The 17,043-nt window shown below is 62.7% G+C and overlaps 1 protein-coding gene across 1 annotated transcript in view; it reads right to left on the reverse strand.

The window, feature by feature from the left end:
- Nucleotides 1-17,043, reverse strand: part of LOC117646195 (5-hydroxytryptamine receptor-like) — a 153,839-nt gene continuing 136,796 nt past the window's right edge. Inside the window, exons 7-11 of the mRNA XM_034387001.1 lie at nt 12,875-13,008; nt 3,750-3,859; nt 975-1,294; nt 693-870; nt 1-604 (exon numbers count right to left, since the gene is read on the reverse strand). Coding sequence (XP_034242892.1) covers nt 1-604; nt 693-870; nt 975-1,294; nt 3,750-3,859; nt 12,875-13,008 — 1,346 coding nt within the window. The remainder of the gene's footprint in view (nt 605-692; nt 871-974; nt 1,295-3,749; nt 3,860-12,874; nt 13,009-17,043) is intronic.

The following is a 17,043-nucleotide window of genomic DNA, read 5'->3' on the forward strand; positions in this document are numbered from 1 at the left end:
CTACCTCGGCCGCCCCGTGCGGAAGTCCCTGGCGCGCCCCTGGCCGCGGCCGTTGCGCGGGTGCCGGCCGCCGTACAGGATGCGCTTGAAGGCCTGCCGGAACTCGGGGCTGAACACGGTGTAGATGACGGGGTTGAGCGTCGAGTTGAAGTAGCCGAGCCACAGGAACAGGCTGGCCACGTGGTCGTTGATCTGGCAGGACTCGCACAGCGGCATCACCAGCGCCATGATGAAGAAGGGCAGCCAGCACACCACGAAGGCCCCCGTGATGATGGCCAGCGTCTTGGCCGCCTTGCGCTCGCGCTTCGCCTCCAGGGACTCCTTCTTCTCCTTCTTGGCGGCGGCCAGCGCGGCCGGGTTCACCTTGCCCCCGGCCCCGGGCTCGGGGCTGGGCGCGCGGCTCGGCGGGCCGCCCTGGCTGAGCGACGCCGACCCGTTGTTCGGCCCGTTGTTCGGGGTGGCGGTCTTGTCCGGGGCGCTGTTGCCGGCCGCGGCGCCGGGAGTGAGGTACGCCGAGGAGCCGCCGTCCACCGGGGGCGCCCCGCTGATGGTGAAGGCCGTGGTGGCCTCCTTGGCGGAGGGGGAGCTCTCGCTGGCCTCGGACCTGCAACAAGTCGCGGCTACAGTCGAGCGGCACGAAGGGAGCGGGCCCGCAAGCGGAGCCACAAAAATGCGCTAACGACGCCACTTACTTCTTCCGGTCGCCGTCCGTGCTGTTCTCGTCCACCACCGTCGTGGTCGAGTGCCCCTCCACCATGACGAGCGCCGACACCAGCGGGTCCCCCGAGGCCGCCCCCGAGTCAGAGCCCAGCCTCCGGATGCGGAGGAAACGCTTCGTGCTCAGCAGCTTGGTCTTGGGCTTGTTATTGTCTGCGGGCAGGCCGGGCAGGCGACAGGCGGCACGTCAATTTGCATCTGCCAACTCGAGACGGGAGAGAGGGAAACGGATAAAACGGAAAAGGCACGCCGCTTACCTTGCGCCACGTAGTGCTTGAGGGCCTGCCGCTTGTGGATGCGCTTGCGCGCCGTCTGGAAGATCTTCCAGTAGAGGCCCAGGATGACGAGCAGCGGCACGTAGAAGGTGGAGCAGGTCGCGAAGATCTGGTAGCCCACGTCCTGCGAGGGCAGGCAGCGCTGCTGCACGTTGATCCGGTGCAGGTACTCGGGGTCCTTCCAGCCGAACTGCGGCGCCAGCGACACCACCAGCGCCACGGCCCACACCAGCAGGATCATGATGCCGATGCGCTGCGAGTTGCGCGTGTGGATGTAGTCCACCTGCGTCACCGCCCAGTACCTGCAACCCAGTTCAGCGTTCAGGAGCCTCGGTCTGCACTCTCAACATGCTCGCACAACTTTCTTGAAATCTTTTCAGTTCACGGTTTGAACATTCCAGGTGAACTCCGGTGAGCGGCTCGGCAGAATCGTTGGGCCGCCGCGCCCCGCCACGCCCCGCCCCGCCCCGCCCCGCCCCGCCCCGCCCCGCCGGGCTCGTCTCCGCTGGCCTCGCTTCTCATAACGCGCGCCGCCCCTCTCGTCGTGGCTCCACTAATGGGCGAATCAAGCTACTTTACAGAGCGGGCGGGGCGGGGCGGCGCGAGGCAGGGCGAGGCGGGCCCTCCCCGCGAGGCCGCTTCATCAAGTCCTTATCATGGCGGCAGTGTAGACACGCGTACACAAAGCGGGCCTGCAATAATTGGGGTGACCTTGCCCAGCCCCGCCCCGCCCCGCCCGCGGTGTGTGCAGTGGACCTGAAGGAGGCGGGGCTGGAAAAGGGGGCCGCTGGCAAAGTGGGCTGCAAGGACCCCCACGCCGACGAGGGCAGGGCCGGGCGGGGCACTGCGAACCCGTTTCGCGCCTTCGAACAACCGAGCCAGTCGTCACACATGGCCTTAAACGCATCGCCAATGGCGAAAGCTCTTTGACAAAAGTGTTTGACCACTTCAGACTTGTCTGAAGACATAGAATCATGGAATAGAGAGACAGATAACGGTCTTTGATACACGGTGTGAAAATGGCATTGTCCGTGACGCCAGTTGAGCTCTGGAGGCCAAAGCGGGTAACTCTCATTCTTTTGCCCAGAATGTTTCTCTCCCCTGCTCCTCCCACCTGGCCACTACTTTGGTGGTGCATTGCCTCGGCGCCGACGCCCCCGGCCTCTCTCGCACCTTCATGGGACGCCCCAAGAGTGCGAGAGAGACAGAGCTACGAAAACGGCACGACTCCGAACAGGAGACCGGCCGCGACGATTTATCAGAGCGAGGGAGCGGGCGGAGTTGGATATCGTTTGTCATATCGTGGCTAGCCGGCCAGCCAGTGGCCAGCCACTCGACGGAACCAGTCAGTACGTCTGCTCGATTGGGCGGGACGGCGAGAGGCGGCGAGGCACCGCACACAGTGGGCCAGAAGACCGGTGGAGGCGGCCCGAGGCGGCCAAAATCCCGGACGCGGTTTGAGTTCCAGAGTCGCAAAACAGGACTCGAACCGAACGTGTGACCCCACGTGCTCTCCGCACGAGGAATCCATTGGTGGGGCCGCACGCTCGGTTCGAGTCCCGTTCAGCGACGGCGCTCAAAACGCGTCTAGAGTTTCGGCCGGCTGTGCCGGTCCTCTGGCAAGTCCAGTCTGCTTGACGGAGCGGTGGCGGCGTGGCCCGTCAGGCCAAATTAACGGAGCGCTTGCCGATCGTACGCCGGCGGGGCGGGCCGCCCTGCCCTGCCCTGGCTGGCCGGCCTGCGTCACTGTAAATAGCGCCGCGATAGGACGGCGGCGGCATGGCGGCGGCGACGACGAGGAACATCCATAAACTGCAGGGAAAGCGCAACGCGATAACGGAGGCCGGAAGGCCGGCGGAGGGGAGGGGAGGGGAGGAAAGGAGGGGAGGAAAGGAGGGGAGGGGAGGGGAGAGGAGGAAAGGAGGGGAGGGGAGGTCGGCGATTCATGCACGCGGCGTCGTAAAGAGAATCAAGAGCATAACCCGGCCGGCCGGGTGGGCCGGGTGCGCGCCTGTGCGGCCCGTGTGCGTGTGTGACGATGGTGACGATGATGATGTCGAACACGGGCCGAAAGGAAGGGCCGCTGGCTGTGCTGGCGCGGCAACTTTGCCAGTGTGTTGGTGCGTGGGCGGGCGTCAAGCCATTCACACGTGTCACAACGCGGTGCATGTGTGAGTGCGTGGCGTGGCGTGGGCGTGCAGATGGCAGTTAGCACCATCAATCAGAATCCATGCCCCCACGGCCCCGCGCCCCCAGCGCCCTGCCGAGGCGCGGGGGGCGCTTTGCTCGGCGCTTTGTGAAGGCCTGCCCGGCCCGACCGGCCTGACCGGGCCAGCGGCCAGCTCTCGCCGCGCTCGCCCTCACGCCTCAGCGAACCAACGCTGCCAAAAGACAAGGGTGGATCCAGAGCGGTTTCAATCGGGGCGAGGGTCGTCGCAACAGTTGCCTACAGGGCTAAAGTGTGGTTTGTTGCCTACCTTCCTCCGCCTTCAGCGCCGCCTCGCCCCTGGGCCAGAAGACCGGAGCCAACTGTAGACGGGTTTTGAGCTCCAGAGTCGCTGAAGAGGACTCGAACCGAACGAGTGATCCCACCAACGGATTCCTCGTTTGGAGAGCAATCCATCCATTGGTGGGGTCGCACGTTAGGTTCGAGTCACATTTTAGGGGCGCCGGAGCGCAAAACGCGTATCCACCGGTCTTCTGTGCACCCCCTTGGATCCATGCCCACCAAAAGAGAGACGCGCTTCGTTCGCTTACCTGTCCACGGCGATGGCCACGAGGTGCAGGATGGAGGCGGTGCAGCACAGCACGTCGCTGGACGTCCACATGTCGCACAGCTCGGGCCCCAGGATCCAGCCCTGCGAGATCTGCAACAGCGAAAAGGGGGCACAGAGAGAGGGGAGGCCGCATCGAAATGGGGAATCGGGAATCGGGAGCCGGGCGGCCCATCGGGGTCCGAGGGTCGCTCTCGTCGCGCTGTCTCTGTCGCACTCATGGGGCGTCCCGTATAGGTGCGAGAGAGACAGCGCGACGGAATGAGGCTGCAGAGCAGGGCCTCTCCTCCGTGCCGCAGCGGGAGCCGCAGCAGGTTTCCCTGGGGACGCAAACGCTTTATACATGCACATTTATATTCAATAGGCCTATCTCATTGCCATAATGACTAAAAGATGGAGAGCGAGGTTGGGTACCGGCATTTATTCGGTCCGTCAGACAGGGCGGCGCGAGGCGAGGCTGCGCACCGCAGGCCCCGGGGAGGCAGAGCTCCGCGATGATGCATGGCCCCCGCGGCCACCGCCGGCACCGTCGACGGCCAGCTCCACTCGGTGTCCCACTCGGTGTCCTCCGCTCCTCGCCGCGAAATTGTCAGTCCAGGCCTGGGGCAGCCTCGGGCAGCCTAGGGCAGCCCAGGGCCTTGGCGGACGCACCAACGCCGTGCACCCCGGCAAGGCAGGCAGCGAGGCTAGCCAAGCGGCCCCTTGTGTATTTCGTTTGCCGATACTAGCACTTCCAGCCCAGCGCCGCCCCCGGGCCGCCCCGCCTAGCGCCGCGCCGCGCCGCGCCGCCCCGCCCCGCCCCCGGGCGCCGGGCCCTCGGCCTCGCCCTCGGGCTGCAGGGCTGGAAGGGCACGTCCGGGCAGGGTGCGGCCCTTTTTACGGCCGAGGCACCGTCCTTGTCAGCACGGCCGCGGAGGCCGGCCAGGCCAGGGCGGCCTCCCCCTGCACGACCTTGCCGTCGTCCCGACGTCCTTCGGGCACCGGGAAGCGACCGGCCCGCTACCAGGTCACTCGGAGTTTTTGCCCCAAGCTTCCCCCCCCCTTGCTTTCTCTTCGACGTGGTGGTGCGAAAGCGGGGGAGGGGGGGGGGGCTAGACGGCCGCCCCATCCATCTTCCTTTCGCACCTACAAACGGCACCGCCGCCGCCCAACACGCGAACCTGTTGTGTGCCCCAGCGTCTGGAGCGCGCGCTTGTGCGTGTGCGTGCGTGTGTGAGTGATACTGTGCGTGTGTGTGAGTGATTGTGCGCGTGTGTGTGAGTGATTGTGCGCGTGTGTGTGAGTGATTGTGGGCGTGTGTGTGAGTGATTGTGGGCGCTGATGATTGCATGACGGGCGGCCCGCTTCGCCGCGCTTCGCCCCGATTAAGGCATAGCGCCGCGCCGGCTGGGCTTCCCTGGCTGGCGTCCTCGAACGTATCTCCCAACGTCAAGTAAGAAACGAGAGAGAGACAGAGAGAGAGAGAGAGAGAGAGAGAGAGAGAGAGAGAGAGAGAGAGAGAGAGAGAGAGAGAGAGAGAGAGAGAGAGAAGCCGCTTCATTATTCCTTTTCTCGCCGGCAGGAGGTCCACAGGTTCCAAACAGCAATGACGCGGAAAAAAAAACGGAATTATAATGCCGAAAAAAAATAAATGAATAAAAAGTGGGCGGCCTGTGAATTCCGCGCGGTGCGTGGTCCCGGCGGGTCCCGGCCGCCTGCTTGGCCGCGCCGCCACCGCGGCGTTCCAAGGCGTTCACTCAAGGCGGGCCAGGCATTGAATGCCCCGGCCGCCAGCCAGACCCGTATTATTGCTGGGATCAAAGCCAGAAACGCTGCGATTGAGACCGGACTGCTGCAGCAGCGCCCGGCGGCCCGGCGGGGCCGGGGGGGGGGGGGGGGGGGGAGATTCGGAGGTGGTCCGGGAGTGGTCAGCCTACGCACATCGCGGCGCGTGGAGCCCCACGGCGCCTCGCAGCGCCGCACCGCTGCACCAGTCCCCCACCGCCCTCATCAACACCGTGGTGGCGGTGGACGACACAGGGCAGGGCGGCTCGTCCGATAGGCAAGGACGGATTAGGGGCCGGGGGGCTGGCCGGGGCTGGGCGAGGGGGCTGGGCGAGAATGCTTGTTTCGGCCACGGCCGGGCACGCCGGGCAGCACTGAAGCGGCCGAGGCCGGCCAGGGTATAAAGGCCGTCAATCCGATCGAGCTGCTGCCTCCCCTTCCCCCACCCCTCCCCCTCCCTCGGAGGAGGAGGAAATCCCTCTCGCTCCAGTCTTGCTCTCGTCCGTCCACCCAACCTGCTTTCCTTGAGGCCAGGTTCAGTCAAGTGGCACCACTGATCCCCCCCTCCCCTCCCCCGACGGCCCCTATTGCCTCGTCCGTCTCTGCCTTGTACGCGATACTACGCAACGGCCACGAATTATGGGGGCCTTCCCCTCCACCACAACTGCCCTCGCTGCTCGTAGTGCTCGCGGCGCTCGCGGAAGAAGGAGAGGAAGACCATAAACAAGTACCCTCGACTCGACCTCGACCCCTCCGACGACGCCAAGGGTCCGCGATTTCGTTAATGGATGGGGAATCATTTTACTGCTGCACCCCGCCGTCCGCTGACGGCATTTGCTCGCACTGACAACGGGTGTCGAACAGTGGGCCAGAAGACCGGTGGGGGTGGTCCAAATCCCCGACGCGTTTTGAGCTCCAGAGTCCCTGAATGGGACTCGACCGAACGTGTGACCCCACCTACGGATTGCTAGCCGAATGCGGAATCGTTTCGTGGGGTCACACTTTCGGTTCGAGTCCCGTTTAACGACCCTGGAGCTCAAAACGCGTCTAGGGTTTTGGCCGCCGGTGCCGTTCTTCTGGCCCACTGTGTGCGGAACCACTGATTCCCACGGCGTGGAGGCCTCTCCTGCATCTGGGGCGGGCCGATGGTGGAGGGGCCGACAGTGCGGAGGCTGAGAGTGTAGCGGTAGACAGGGTAAAGCGCCGACGGTGTAGGGGCCGAGGCCGAGGGCGCCCTGTACTCGGAAGAGGGTGTTTCGGCAGCCCGCGAAGGTTAAGCACTTTACCAGAGACAAGGAGAGAGACAGAGAAAGACGGAGAGAGGGGTGAGCCCGGAGGCACGGAGGCACGGAGGCGCGGAGGGAGGAAGACTCCGGGCACAGACTATCCAATTAATCCGCAGCTTAGCTCTCCGGTCTGTATTATGCTCACCCGGCGTCCCGGCACGGACCGGCCACAGCCACCGGGCGGGGCGACGTCGAGGCGACATCGCGGTGGAGGTGGTGCAGGTCGTGCCGCGGTACCTGCCAATCGAAGCCCGCGGCGTTGCTCCTTTCGGGAGGGTGGAAAGTAGTCGCGGACTTCGAGATGGGTACGCAGTGGGCCAGAAGAGCGGTGGAGGCGGTCCAAATTCCGGACGCGTTTTTGTGCTCCAGAATCGCTAAATGACCCTAAAATCGAACGTGTGACCCCATCAATGGATTCCTCGTTCGGAGAGGAATCCATTGGTGGGGTCACACGTTGGGTTCGAGCCCTGTTTAGCGACTCTGGAGCTCAAAACGCGTCCAGAGTTTTGGCCGCCTCCACCGGTCTTCTGGCCCACTGTGTGAGCCACCAGATGGCGCTGGTGCTCGTGCGGCCACGGAAGTAGTGCCCTAGACGGCCGCCCCGCGTCGCATGGGCTTGACGGCGGCGTCCTGAATGCCAGAGAGGCGACCGCGGCCGCGCCGAGGCACGCCGGGCACGCCTTGCAGGCCGACGCCGTAAGGACGAGCAGTAAAGCGCACAGGCCAGCACTAAATTAAAACACGAAACGATGAATGAGGCTGCCACTGGCCATCGCCGGGCCGAGCCGTGTCGAGCCGCCGCGTGCAGACATTTTTACAGCCCGCTTTCACCAGGGCGTTGTCGCCGCCGTGGATTTCCTCTCTCCTCCTTGTCAACGGCGCGGCGAAGCGGGCGAAGCGGGCGAAGCGGGTGAAAGGAAGGAGGAGAAAAATATGTCGTGCCGTCCTCGAGCACGCCGAAGTGGGCCGAAGCGGGGCGGAGCGCTGACCCCCGAGTCCTGTCCGTCTTCCGCGGTCGGTCCCCAGGCACCGCACTGCCAGGCCGGCCAGGCCAAGCTAGCGCCGCGGGAAGTCCAAGTGTTGAGCGCGACTTGGGCGCCGCCCTGAGTGATCCTGGCGAACTTGCGGCGAGACGCGACGCGCCGATAATATGAGTGTGGCGGCCCCATTGCCTCCTGGAGTTGGGCGCCAAGTTGGGCGCCCCTCTCTCTCTCTCTCTCTCTCTCTCTCTCTCTCTCTCTCTCTCTCTCTCTCTCTCTCTCTCTCTCTCTCTCTCTCTCTCTCTCTCTCTCTCTGGCAGAGAGCGCTGGGCATGTTTCGGCTTTATCTGCGCCGGGGCCGTGACCGCCGCCTCGCACCGCAACCGAGGCCACGCCCGCCCCGCCCCGCCCCGCCCCGCCCCGCCCCGCCCCGCCCCGCCCCGCCCCGCCCCGCCCCGCCCCGCCCTCGTCCAATGGAAAGGAACCGGATTAACGAACTTGCCACGCGGTGAGTGAATTAGCCGGTCGGATGACCCGCCAGTCCGTCCCGCCGGCTCCGCCCGCCCAGGCCAGCCAGGCCGTCCAGGCCGCAGAGCCGCCCGGGGCTGGGGCTCCCAGTGTGGACACTGGGCGGAGCAGCGCCGCGCACCCATGTGTGGTCTAGCCCTTAATGGTAATGGTAATGACAGGTAGGCAGCCGCTGCAGCCGGACGCACCCACACTGTTAGAAATTCTGTCGTAAATTAGCGACAAAAAAGTCGCTAATTTTGATAGCGACGGAAATCGTTCTTAAACTACTTCGTCGTAACTGAACGACTAAAAAGTCATTTCTCTACGACAATATCGTAATCACGATTACATATTTTGACACCTGAAATCCCCGAAAAGGAGGCGAAAAGTTACAATTGTGCTCACTTATTTACGATTTGTGTCGTTCATTTACGATTTATAACACAAATTTACGACAAGAGTCGCAAATGTACGACTCAAGTCATAACTGCACGTCATATTCCAAAGATAATTTACGATTGTTCGTAAACTTACGATTAAGTCGTAAATTTACGACTTTATTCGTTTTAAAACGAAGCGTGTCGCTATCAAAATTAGCGACAAATATGTCGTACATTTACGACTCAAGTCGTATATTTACGACTTGAGTCGTAACAAAATATGATGTGTAAAAACCACATAATTGTTCTACAAAATTTCGTAAATTTACGATTATTTTTAACAGTGCACGCGCGGCGGGCTGGCCTACCCTGAGTCTCGCAGGCGCTCCACGCCGCACACGGGGTTTGCCAGAAGACCGGCGGAGGCGGCCAAAACTCTGGACGCGTTTGGAGCCCCAGAGTCGCTGAGAAGGACTCGAACCGTGCGAGTGACTCCACCAATGGATTGCTCGTCGAACGAGGAATCCAGTGGTGGGGTCACACGTTCGGTTCGAGTTCTGTTTAGCGACTCTGGAGCACCGCGTCTACAGCTTTCCGCGTCGATCTTCTGGCCCACTGTGCGTTGGCGGCTTCACTTTCGCCCTCGATTTCCAGCGCCATTTTTCAGCGTACACCCCGCGCGGGCCGCGCTATGCCACTGAGGTTGAGCCAGAAGTTGCCGACGGAGTAGTTGAAAGAGCTTAAGTTTACACCGGGGGGTTCGCAATCACCAGCCAAAGGGCCAAGTTAGCGGGGCGGGGCGGGGCGGGGCGGGGCGGGGCGGGGCGGGGCGGGGCGGGGCGGGGCGGGGCGGGGCGGGGCGGGGCGGGGCGGGGCGGGGCGGGGAGGAGCGCCTCGTGTAGCCATCGACCGGATAGCGATAAAATCATCAGCCAGGGTGAACGGAGCTGTCTGCCGTTTTAAACTTGGCGCGCTTCGCGGTGCTTCGCGCTGAGCGGAACCGGACGCTCCGCCCGCCGGTCCACCAAGTCGATGGTCCGCGCGCCGCACCGCGCAGCACTGACGAGGCGGTCAAGTTCCGCCAATTATTTCTTCCTCTCGACAAAAAGTTTTAATTTTCCTCTTTTTTCTCCCCAGTTGTCGCTCGACGTGCTGGTGGTGCGGTGCAGAGCGTGCTTTGTGTGTGCGTTTGTTTGTTTGTTTGTTTGTTTGTTTGTTTGTTTGACTGTTTTGTGTGGGTGCGGCGTGTGCGCGTGTGCGTCTGTGTGTGATGTGTAACCTGACTGTAGGGATCGGCATGTGTGTGTGTGTGTGTGTGGGGGGGGGGGGGGCTCGCGTGTGTATCAAAAGCGCCTTCTTTAGAAATCGAACTTCGACTCCATGCCGCCGATACTCCCCGCCGCCGCGCCAAGGATCCCCGCCGCACTTATGCGGCCAGGTGACGTGCAAGACAAAAGACGGAAGAAGAAGAAGAAGAAGAAGAAGAAGAAGAAGCAGAAGAAGAAGAAGAAGAAGAAGAAGAAGGGGGCGAATTGAGGAAGGAGAGGCAGCCTGTTGCACACACACACACACACACACACGCTCACACAGGTACCGCTCTCGCCCCGTGTTTTGCGGTCGGTCTGGCGCCCCTTTCTTTATTTTTGAACGTACTCCTCCGCTCTTTTCCCGCTCTTTTCCGCCTGCGGCCCGAGAGTGGTGGCGCCTGGACGGCCTGGACCCGCAACGGGTGATGAGAGGACTGCGACGACAGGTGCTGGCCGAGGCGAGGCGAGCTGGGGCGAGCCGGGGCCCCTAGGGCGTGTCTGTCGTGCCGATGCGCGCAACTTGCAACTTATGAATAAAACTACTTGCAAACTTTGGCGTTGCAGAGAAAAGCAGGGGAGGGGCGGTCTGCAAAAAGGGCGCGGTAATCAAAACTTACGACGCGGCTACACTGCCAGTCGAATGGACGGACGGACGAACGGACGACACACCCAGTGACGGCGCGCTTCGCACTAGCGCCTGCACCAGACTAGCGCGCGCCTGCACTAGACTAGCGCGCGCCTGGACTAGACTAGCGCCCGCCTGCACTAGACTAAGCCACGCCTGCACTAGACTAGCCCGCGCCTGCACTAGACTAGCCCACGCCCGCACGAGACTAGCCCGCGCCTGCACTAGACAAGCCCGCGCCTGCACTAGACTAGCGCGCGCCTGCACTAGACTAGCGCGCCGTGCTAGCGCCCCGTCGCTTCGCTCGACGGAACTAGCGGAGACACAAGAGGAGGGGGGGCGAGTTTAAAAATCCATTCGAGTAATGAAATCCAGCGGCCGGCCGCGCCACCGCACAGGATGGACGTCCGGCCAGCACGGCTCGCCGCCCTGCCTTAAAAGGGGACCAAGTGGACCGAGACACTACATCTTCCCCCCGCCCCCGCGACCCCCCCGCGACCCAAGCGCAAACACAACGCACACGCTCACGGAGGGTCACGCACGCCCACCAACCCACAAACGCTCTCTCTCTCTCTCTCTCTCTCTCTCTCTCTCTCTCTCTCTCTCTCTCTCTCTCTCTCTCTCTCTCTCTCTCTCACACACACACACACACACACACACACACCACACACACACACACACACACACACACACACACACACACGAGGCGCCGCCTGAATCCCGGTCCTAATCGCGCCGAGTTTGAATGTAACTCGATTTGACAGCGAGCCGCACCGCTCATCGCCGCCCGCCGCGCCATCTGGCGTGAGCGAGGGCGTGAGGCTCGGGGGGAAAGAAGACCGCCGCGCCCCAACCCGCCGACGTGGCGCGGATGGCCGAGCAAAAGTTCGGCCGGCATCGCCAGCTTGGCGGCGAAAGCGACAACGCGCTGCGTACGCAGCCAGGAAGGAAGGAAAGCAGGGAGGTCCGCGCCGCACAGTCGGCCAGAAGACCGGCGCAGGCGGCCGAAACTCTAGACGCGTTTCGACCTCCAGAGTCGCTAGACAGGTCTCAAACTGAACGTGTGGCCTCACCAATGGATTGCTCTCCGAACGAGGGATCCGTTGGTGGGGTCACAGGTTCGGTTCGAGTCCTGGTTAGCGATTCTGGAGCCCGAAACGCGTCGAGAGTTTTGGCCGCCTGCGCCCACTGCGTAAGGTGGCCGTCAGAGCGCCCGGCAGGCAGGCAGCACGCGCGCACTGGTGCCCGCGGCTGGCCTATAGCGCGCTTGTAAGGCGCTCCGGGCCAGGCGCCAGTCTGACGCACTGCTGATTAGATGTCGTTGTAGGGCTTCCCCAAGTCCACCCTTTTGAAAGGAAATCGTGGACTGGTTCATTTGCTCATGGCTTCGGACACGTTGAAGCTAGACTAGTACAGTAAGCGAATCCATAGTGGCTTGACTACAGGCCCCGGGGCTTACTGTACCCTTCAAGGGTTCAAAAGCAATAAGGGGGGGGAAAGCTCTCCGATTCGTTGTAAATTGGCGGACCAGGGGACGCGCACTCTGTGCTCGTCTAGGACTCTATGCTGATGCCGGTCGGGTGGTGCACGACACACGTCGAAGCGTGTTCGCGGAGAAGCAACACGCTCTCACGCACTCGTGTCCCTGGGTCGGCCGGCCTGCAGGCAGGTAGGGCGAGGTAGGGCCGACCGCGCCAGAGAGGTAGGTGTGGGCTCGACGCGCCACTGTCGGCACAGCTGTCGCGCCCCATTATGTGATTGTGCTTTCGGCAACTTCGGCATCCAGGCCGGGGACGCTGCTGGATGGAAAGTAAAGGGGCGGGGGGGGGGGGGGGGGGTTAGTCGAGGCTGGAAAGGCGCGCCGCGTTTGGAATTCGAGGCGACAGCAAAGCATCCACTCTACAAACTCGGCGAGAGTTGGCACCAATATAAAGCAGCCGTATTTTCCCGCCTCGGCTCATCGGTCCCAAGACAACATAGGGAAAAAAACACGAAAAAATGGTGTGTGTGCACAGTGGGCCAGAAGACCGGTGGAGGCAGCAGACTCGTTTTGAGCTTAAGGGTCTCCAAACAGGACTCGAACCGAACGTGTGACCCCACCAATGGATTCGTAGTTCGGAGAGCAAGCCATTGGTGGGGTCACACGTTCGGTACGAGTCCCAGTAAGGGAATTTGGAGCTCAAAACGCGTCCTAGAGTTTAGTCCACCGCTACACCGGTCATCTGGTGCCTCTGGTGCACTGGCGTGGAGGCTCACCTCGTAGACGGCGCCCAGCGGCATGACGAGGCACGCCACCATGAGGTCGGCCACGGCCAGCGACACGATCAGGTAGTTGGCGACGTTCTGCAGGTTGCGCTCCAGCAGGATGGCGGCGATCACGAACACGTTGCCTGCAACCAAGAGAGGCGGCCGTCAGGCCGTCACTCTACAAACTCAAGTGTGTACATAGTACACTTCAACCTGAAGTGTACATGCAAGTACACTTCAACCTGGAGTGTACTTGGCATGTACACTCCAGGTTGAAGTGTACTTGCCAAGTACACGCCAGGTGGCGCATACCTTCAGGTACACTGTTGCTGGCTCCTGCAGGTATGAGCCACCTGGCATGTACTTGGCAAGTACACTTCAACCTGGAGTGTACATGCCAAGTACACTCCAGGTTGAAGTGTACATGCATGTACACTCCAGGTTGAAGTGTACATGCATGTACACTCCAGGTTGAAGTGTACATGCATGTACACTCCAGGTTGAAGTGTACATGCATGTACACTCCAGGTTGAAGTGTACATGCATGTACACTCCAGGTTGAAGTGTACTATGTACACACTTGAGTTTGTAGAGCAGGCGCGGCAGTGATGGAAGGCGGCCGTTGGCAGCGACGCGCTGACGGGCTGCCAGCCCCGCCAGCCCCGCCAGGCCCAGACGATACAATCCATTCGGCAGCCTTTCATTTCTAAAGTCGGGGAGGGCGAGAAAAGAAATTCATCTCCGGGACGGCGCCCTTCGCCAGCCCTCCAGCCGCCCGGCCCCCAGTCCTCCGTCTCCCCGACTGCCCTAATCACTCTCGGCAGGCCCTCCCTAACAGGCCGGCGGGGCCGGCAGCAGGGTGCAAAGTTTCCCAACCCGTTGATAACATTTAATTCCACCCTGTAATTATCTTCGTCTCATCCGCTTCCGTCGTCTCGTCCACAAGAGCCCATCAAAGATATGGGGCGTATTTCCAGAGGGGTATTAGCTCGGCAGGGGAGGGGGATAAAAATATTTCACAGGGCAATAGGGCGGTGTGGCTTATAAGGGCGCGAACAATTTTCACTGTGCCAGCAGACTGTCTCTGTCGCGCCTATAGGCCACGCCCAGCGAGTGCGAGGGAGACAGAGCCACGAAAGCGACTCTCGGAATCAGTCTGCTGCTTCGGCCGGCCTCGCTGCTCGGCAATTGAACACCTTGGTGTCGCTGGGAATGGGATTAGCGAGATCCGCGCCAACTGCCGGGCCGGGCGGCGCCGGGCCGGGCTGTTCCAGCGCGTCATCTGCATAAAATATCTTCATTTTGTGCTAAATGGGGTGCGGGGCCGGGCCAAGCCCTGGCTCGGCACGGCCTGGCACGGCCCGGGCGCAGCGCGCAGCCTAGGACGGGATTTATAAGGCGCGAATTACGGCTGTCGCTCCGTCCACAAATTCAATGAGCGCGGCTCAAAGTCATCCCCGCCATCCACAATGCCGCGGCAGCCGCCCCGCCCAGCTGGCAGCCGCCCCGCCCGGCTGGCAGCCGCCCCGCCCGGCTGGCAGCCGCCCCGCCCGGCTGGCAGCCGCCCCGCCCGGCTGGCAGCCGCCCCGCCCGGCTGGCAGCCACATAGAGACGGCATCCAAAATTAAAATGGAGGTAATCGAAAAGAGGCTCACTTGATGCAGACCAATTCATTTTGTATGTCCGGCGGTGTGCGGTGCGTGGTGGCGGCACGGTGGCGGGGCTCCCCCTGGACTCAGCCTCCCCGCCCCGCAGCGCGTCCGACTACGTCCTCGACTACGTCCTCGACTACGTCCTCGACTACGTCCTCGACTACGTCCTCGACTACGTCCTCGACTACGTCCTCGACTACGTCCTCGACTACGTCCGGCTGAGGCTTTTACACCGACGAATAACGAAGCTGAGGCCGTCTCAAAAAGACGACCAATTTTCATCATCTTTCTCATCGTGTTTTTCCCCGTCGGCACAACGCCCTCCCAAAGGGACAAAACAAATATCCGAAGGCCGAGGCCGGCAAGGCGGAGGCTCCGGTCCACGCCTATGGATCCTTCCGTTTCTCCCACTGTCCTTTAAAATGAGTCAAGCCTCGCGACCTATCTATCCACGGCCTTGGCCGCTGTAGCCGGCACTGTGGCCTACGTCCTCCAGGGCCTCACCCACTTCAACCTCCTTTCAATTTTGACAACGTCCACTACGGCCTCGTCCACCACGGCTGAGGCCACAGCCTTGTCCTCGTGACACACATTCTCATCCGACGCACGGTCTCCTCCACCACGGCCTCGTCCTCCGCGGCCTCGTCCTCCACGGCCTCGTCCTCCACGGCCTCGTCCTCCACGGTTTCGCCCTCCACGGATTCGTCCTCCACGGTTTCGTCCTCCACGACCTCGTCCTCCACAGCCTCGTCCACTACGGCCTCGTCCTCCACGGCCTCATCCTCCACGGCCTCATCCTCCACGGCCTCGTCCTCCACGGCCTCGTTCTCCGCGGCCTCGTCCTCCACGGCCTCATCCTCCACGGCCTTGTCCTCCACGGCCTCGTTCTCCGCGGCCTCGTCCTCCACGGCCTCATCCTCCACGGCCTCGTCCTCCGCCTCGTCCGGCGCGACCCCGTCCATCCCCTTTGCCTCTTTTTCGCGCCGAGAAGCTCTGCTAAATTATGGAGTCTGGGCGAGCATCGCAAGGGCGCCGGAGGGACAGCCAGAAGGACGTTCTTGTGAGACGCGGCTTCCAATCAAGTGCTCCCTTCTTCATAGATGTGATGCAAATCCCTTTTCCGAAAGGGAAGCGTTTACCTCGTGAAAGGAAAGGGCCGAGGCCGTGGGTCGGCCGGGGCCGTGGGCCGTGACGAGGGCCGTGCCGTGGTCAGGGGGCGCCCGGCCCGGCCCGGCTCGCGGCGTGCGACCCGCCCGCTGCGCATCACAAATGGAGTTACAGAAGTTAGATGTGCGCCCGGCCGGCCTGCACACTCTCTCGGCCCGCTCCGCGCGCGCCACGCTCGTCGGCCACTCTCCCTCGGCCACGCACATCGGACCTTGTTATTCACATTCACTTCGACCGGGCCGTGGCGAGGCGTGGCGCGGCGCGGCACGGCGTGGCCGAGAGATTTACTCTGAAAACAACACCACGTCTGGCCCTTCCGCCCCGGGCCGGGCGCGGGCGGCCGGGCCGGCTGGGTCGGGCGGCGCTAGATCCAGGATTGGGGCGGCAAGAGGTCGCGCCAAATAGAGTTATGACAGGTCAACCCAATTACCGGCAGCGCGCCTCCCTCTGTCTCCCTCGCACCCTTGTGGGGATCCCAACGAGTGCGACGGAGACAGAGCGACGGCACGACGCTTCCGAACAGCTCGGCCGCCGCCCCGGATCGGATCGGATCGGATCCCGGACCGACGTTTTCGCGTCTCAATCCGGCGGAGAGGGAGTTTGGCCGAGTCTCCGCCACGCCATCGTCCGTGGCGGCCCTGGCGGCCATGGTGGCCACGCTCGCAGGATGGGGTGGAACACGTGCTTTCTGCTAAAATAACAAATGACCAGTCAAGCCCCACCAGGCGGCCAGGCCCGGCCAGGCCGCGTCGTGTTAATATGTACCGCGAGCCACTTCGGCGTCACTCGTTCCGTTTATCACGCGCGGACAGGACGGGTCAGACCGCTTGGCCGCGCCCCGCACGCCCCGCACGCCCCGCACGCCCCCTGGCACGGCCCCTGGCAAAGCCGGCACGGCCCGAACAAGGCGAGCTTATTTCGTTTATATGAATCATTTCTCAACCGCCGCCCGACCGGTGCCATGCGCAGGCCGTCCGCTGAGACCGGGTGGCATAGAGGCCCGGTGGCATAGAGGACCGGTGGCATAGAGGACCGGTGGCATAGAGGACCGAAGGCATAGAGGACCGGTGGCATAGAGGACCGGTGGCATAGAGGACCGGTGACATAGAGGCCCGGTGGCATAGAGGCCCGGTGGCATAGAGGACCGGTGACATAGAGGCCCGGTGGCATAGAGGATCGGTGGCATAGAGGCTCGCTGGCATAGAGACCCGGTGGCATGAAGGCCGGTGGCATAGAGGACCGGTGACATAGAGGACCGGTGGCATAGAGGACCGGTGACATAGAGGCCCGGTGGCATAGAGGATCGGTGGCATAGAGGCTCGCTGGCATAGAGACCCGGTGGCATGAAGGCCGGTGGCA

The sequence above is a fragment of the Thrips palmi genome, unplaced genomic scaffold (genome assembly GCF_012932325.1).
Source record: "Thrips palmi isolate BJ-2018 unplaced genomic scaffold, TpBJ-2018v1 HiC_scaffold_19, whole genome shotgun sequence".
NCBI lineage: Eukaryota > Metazoa > Arthropoda > Insecta > Thysanoptera > Thripidae > Thrips > Thrips palmi.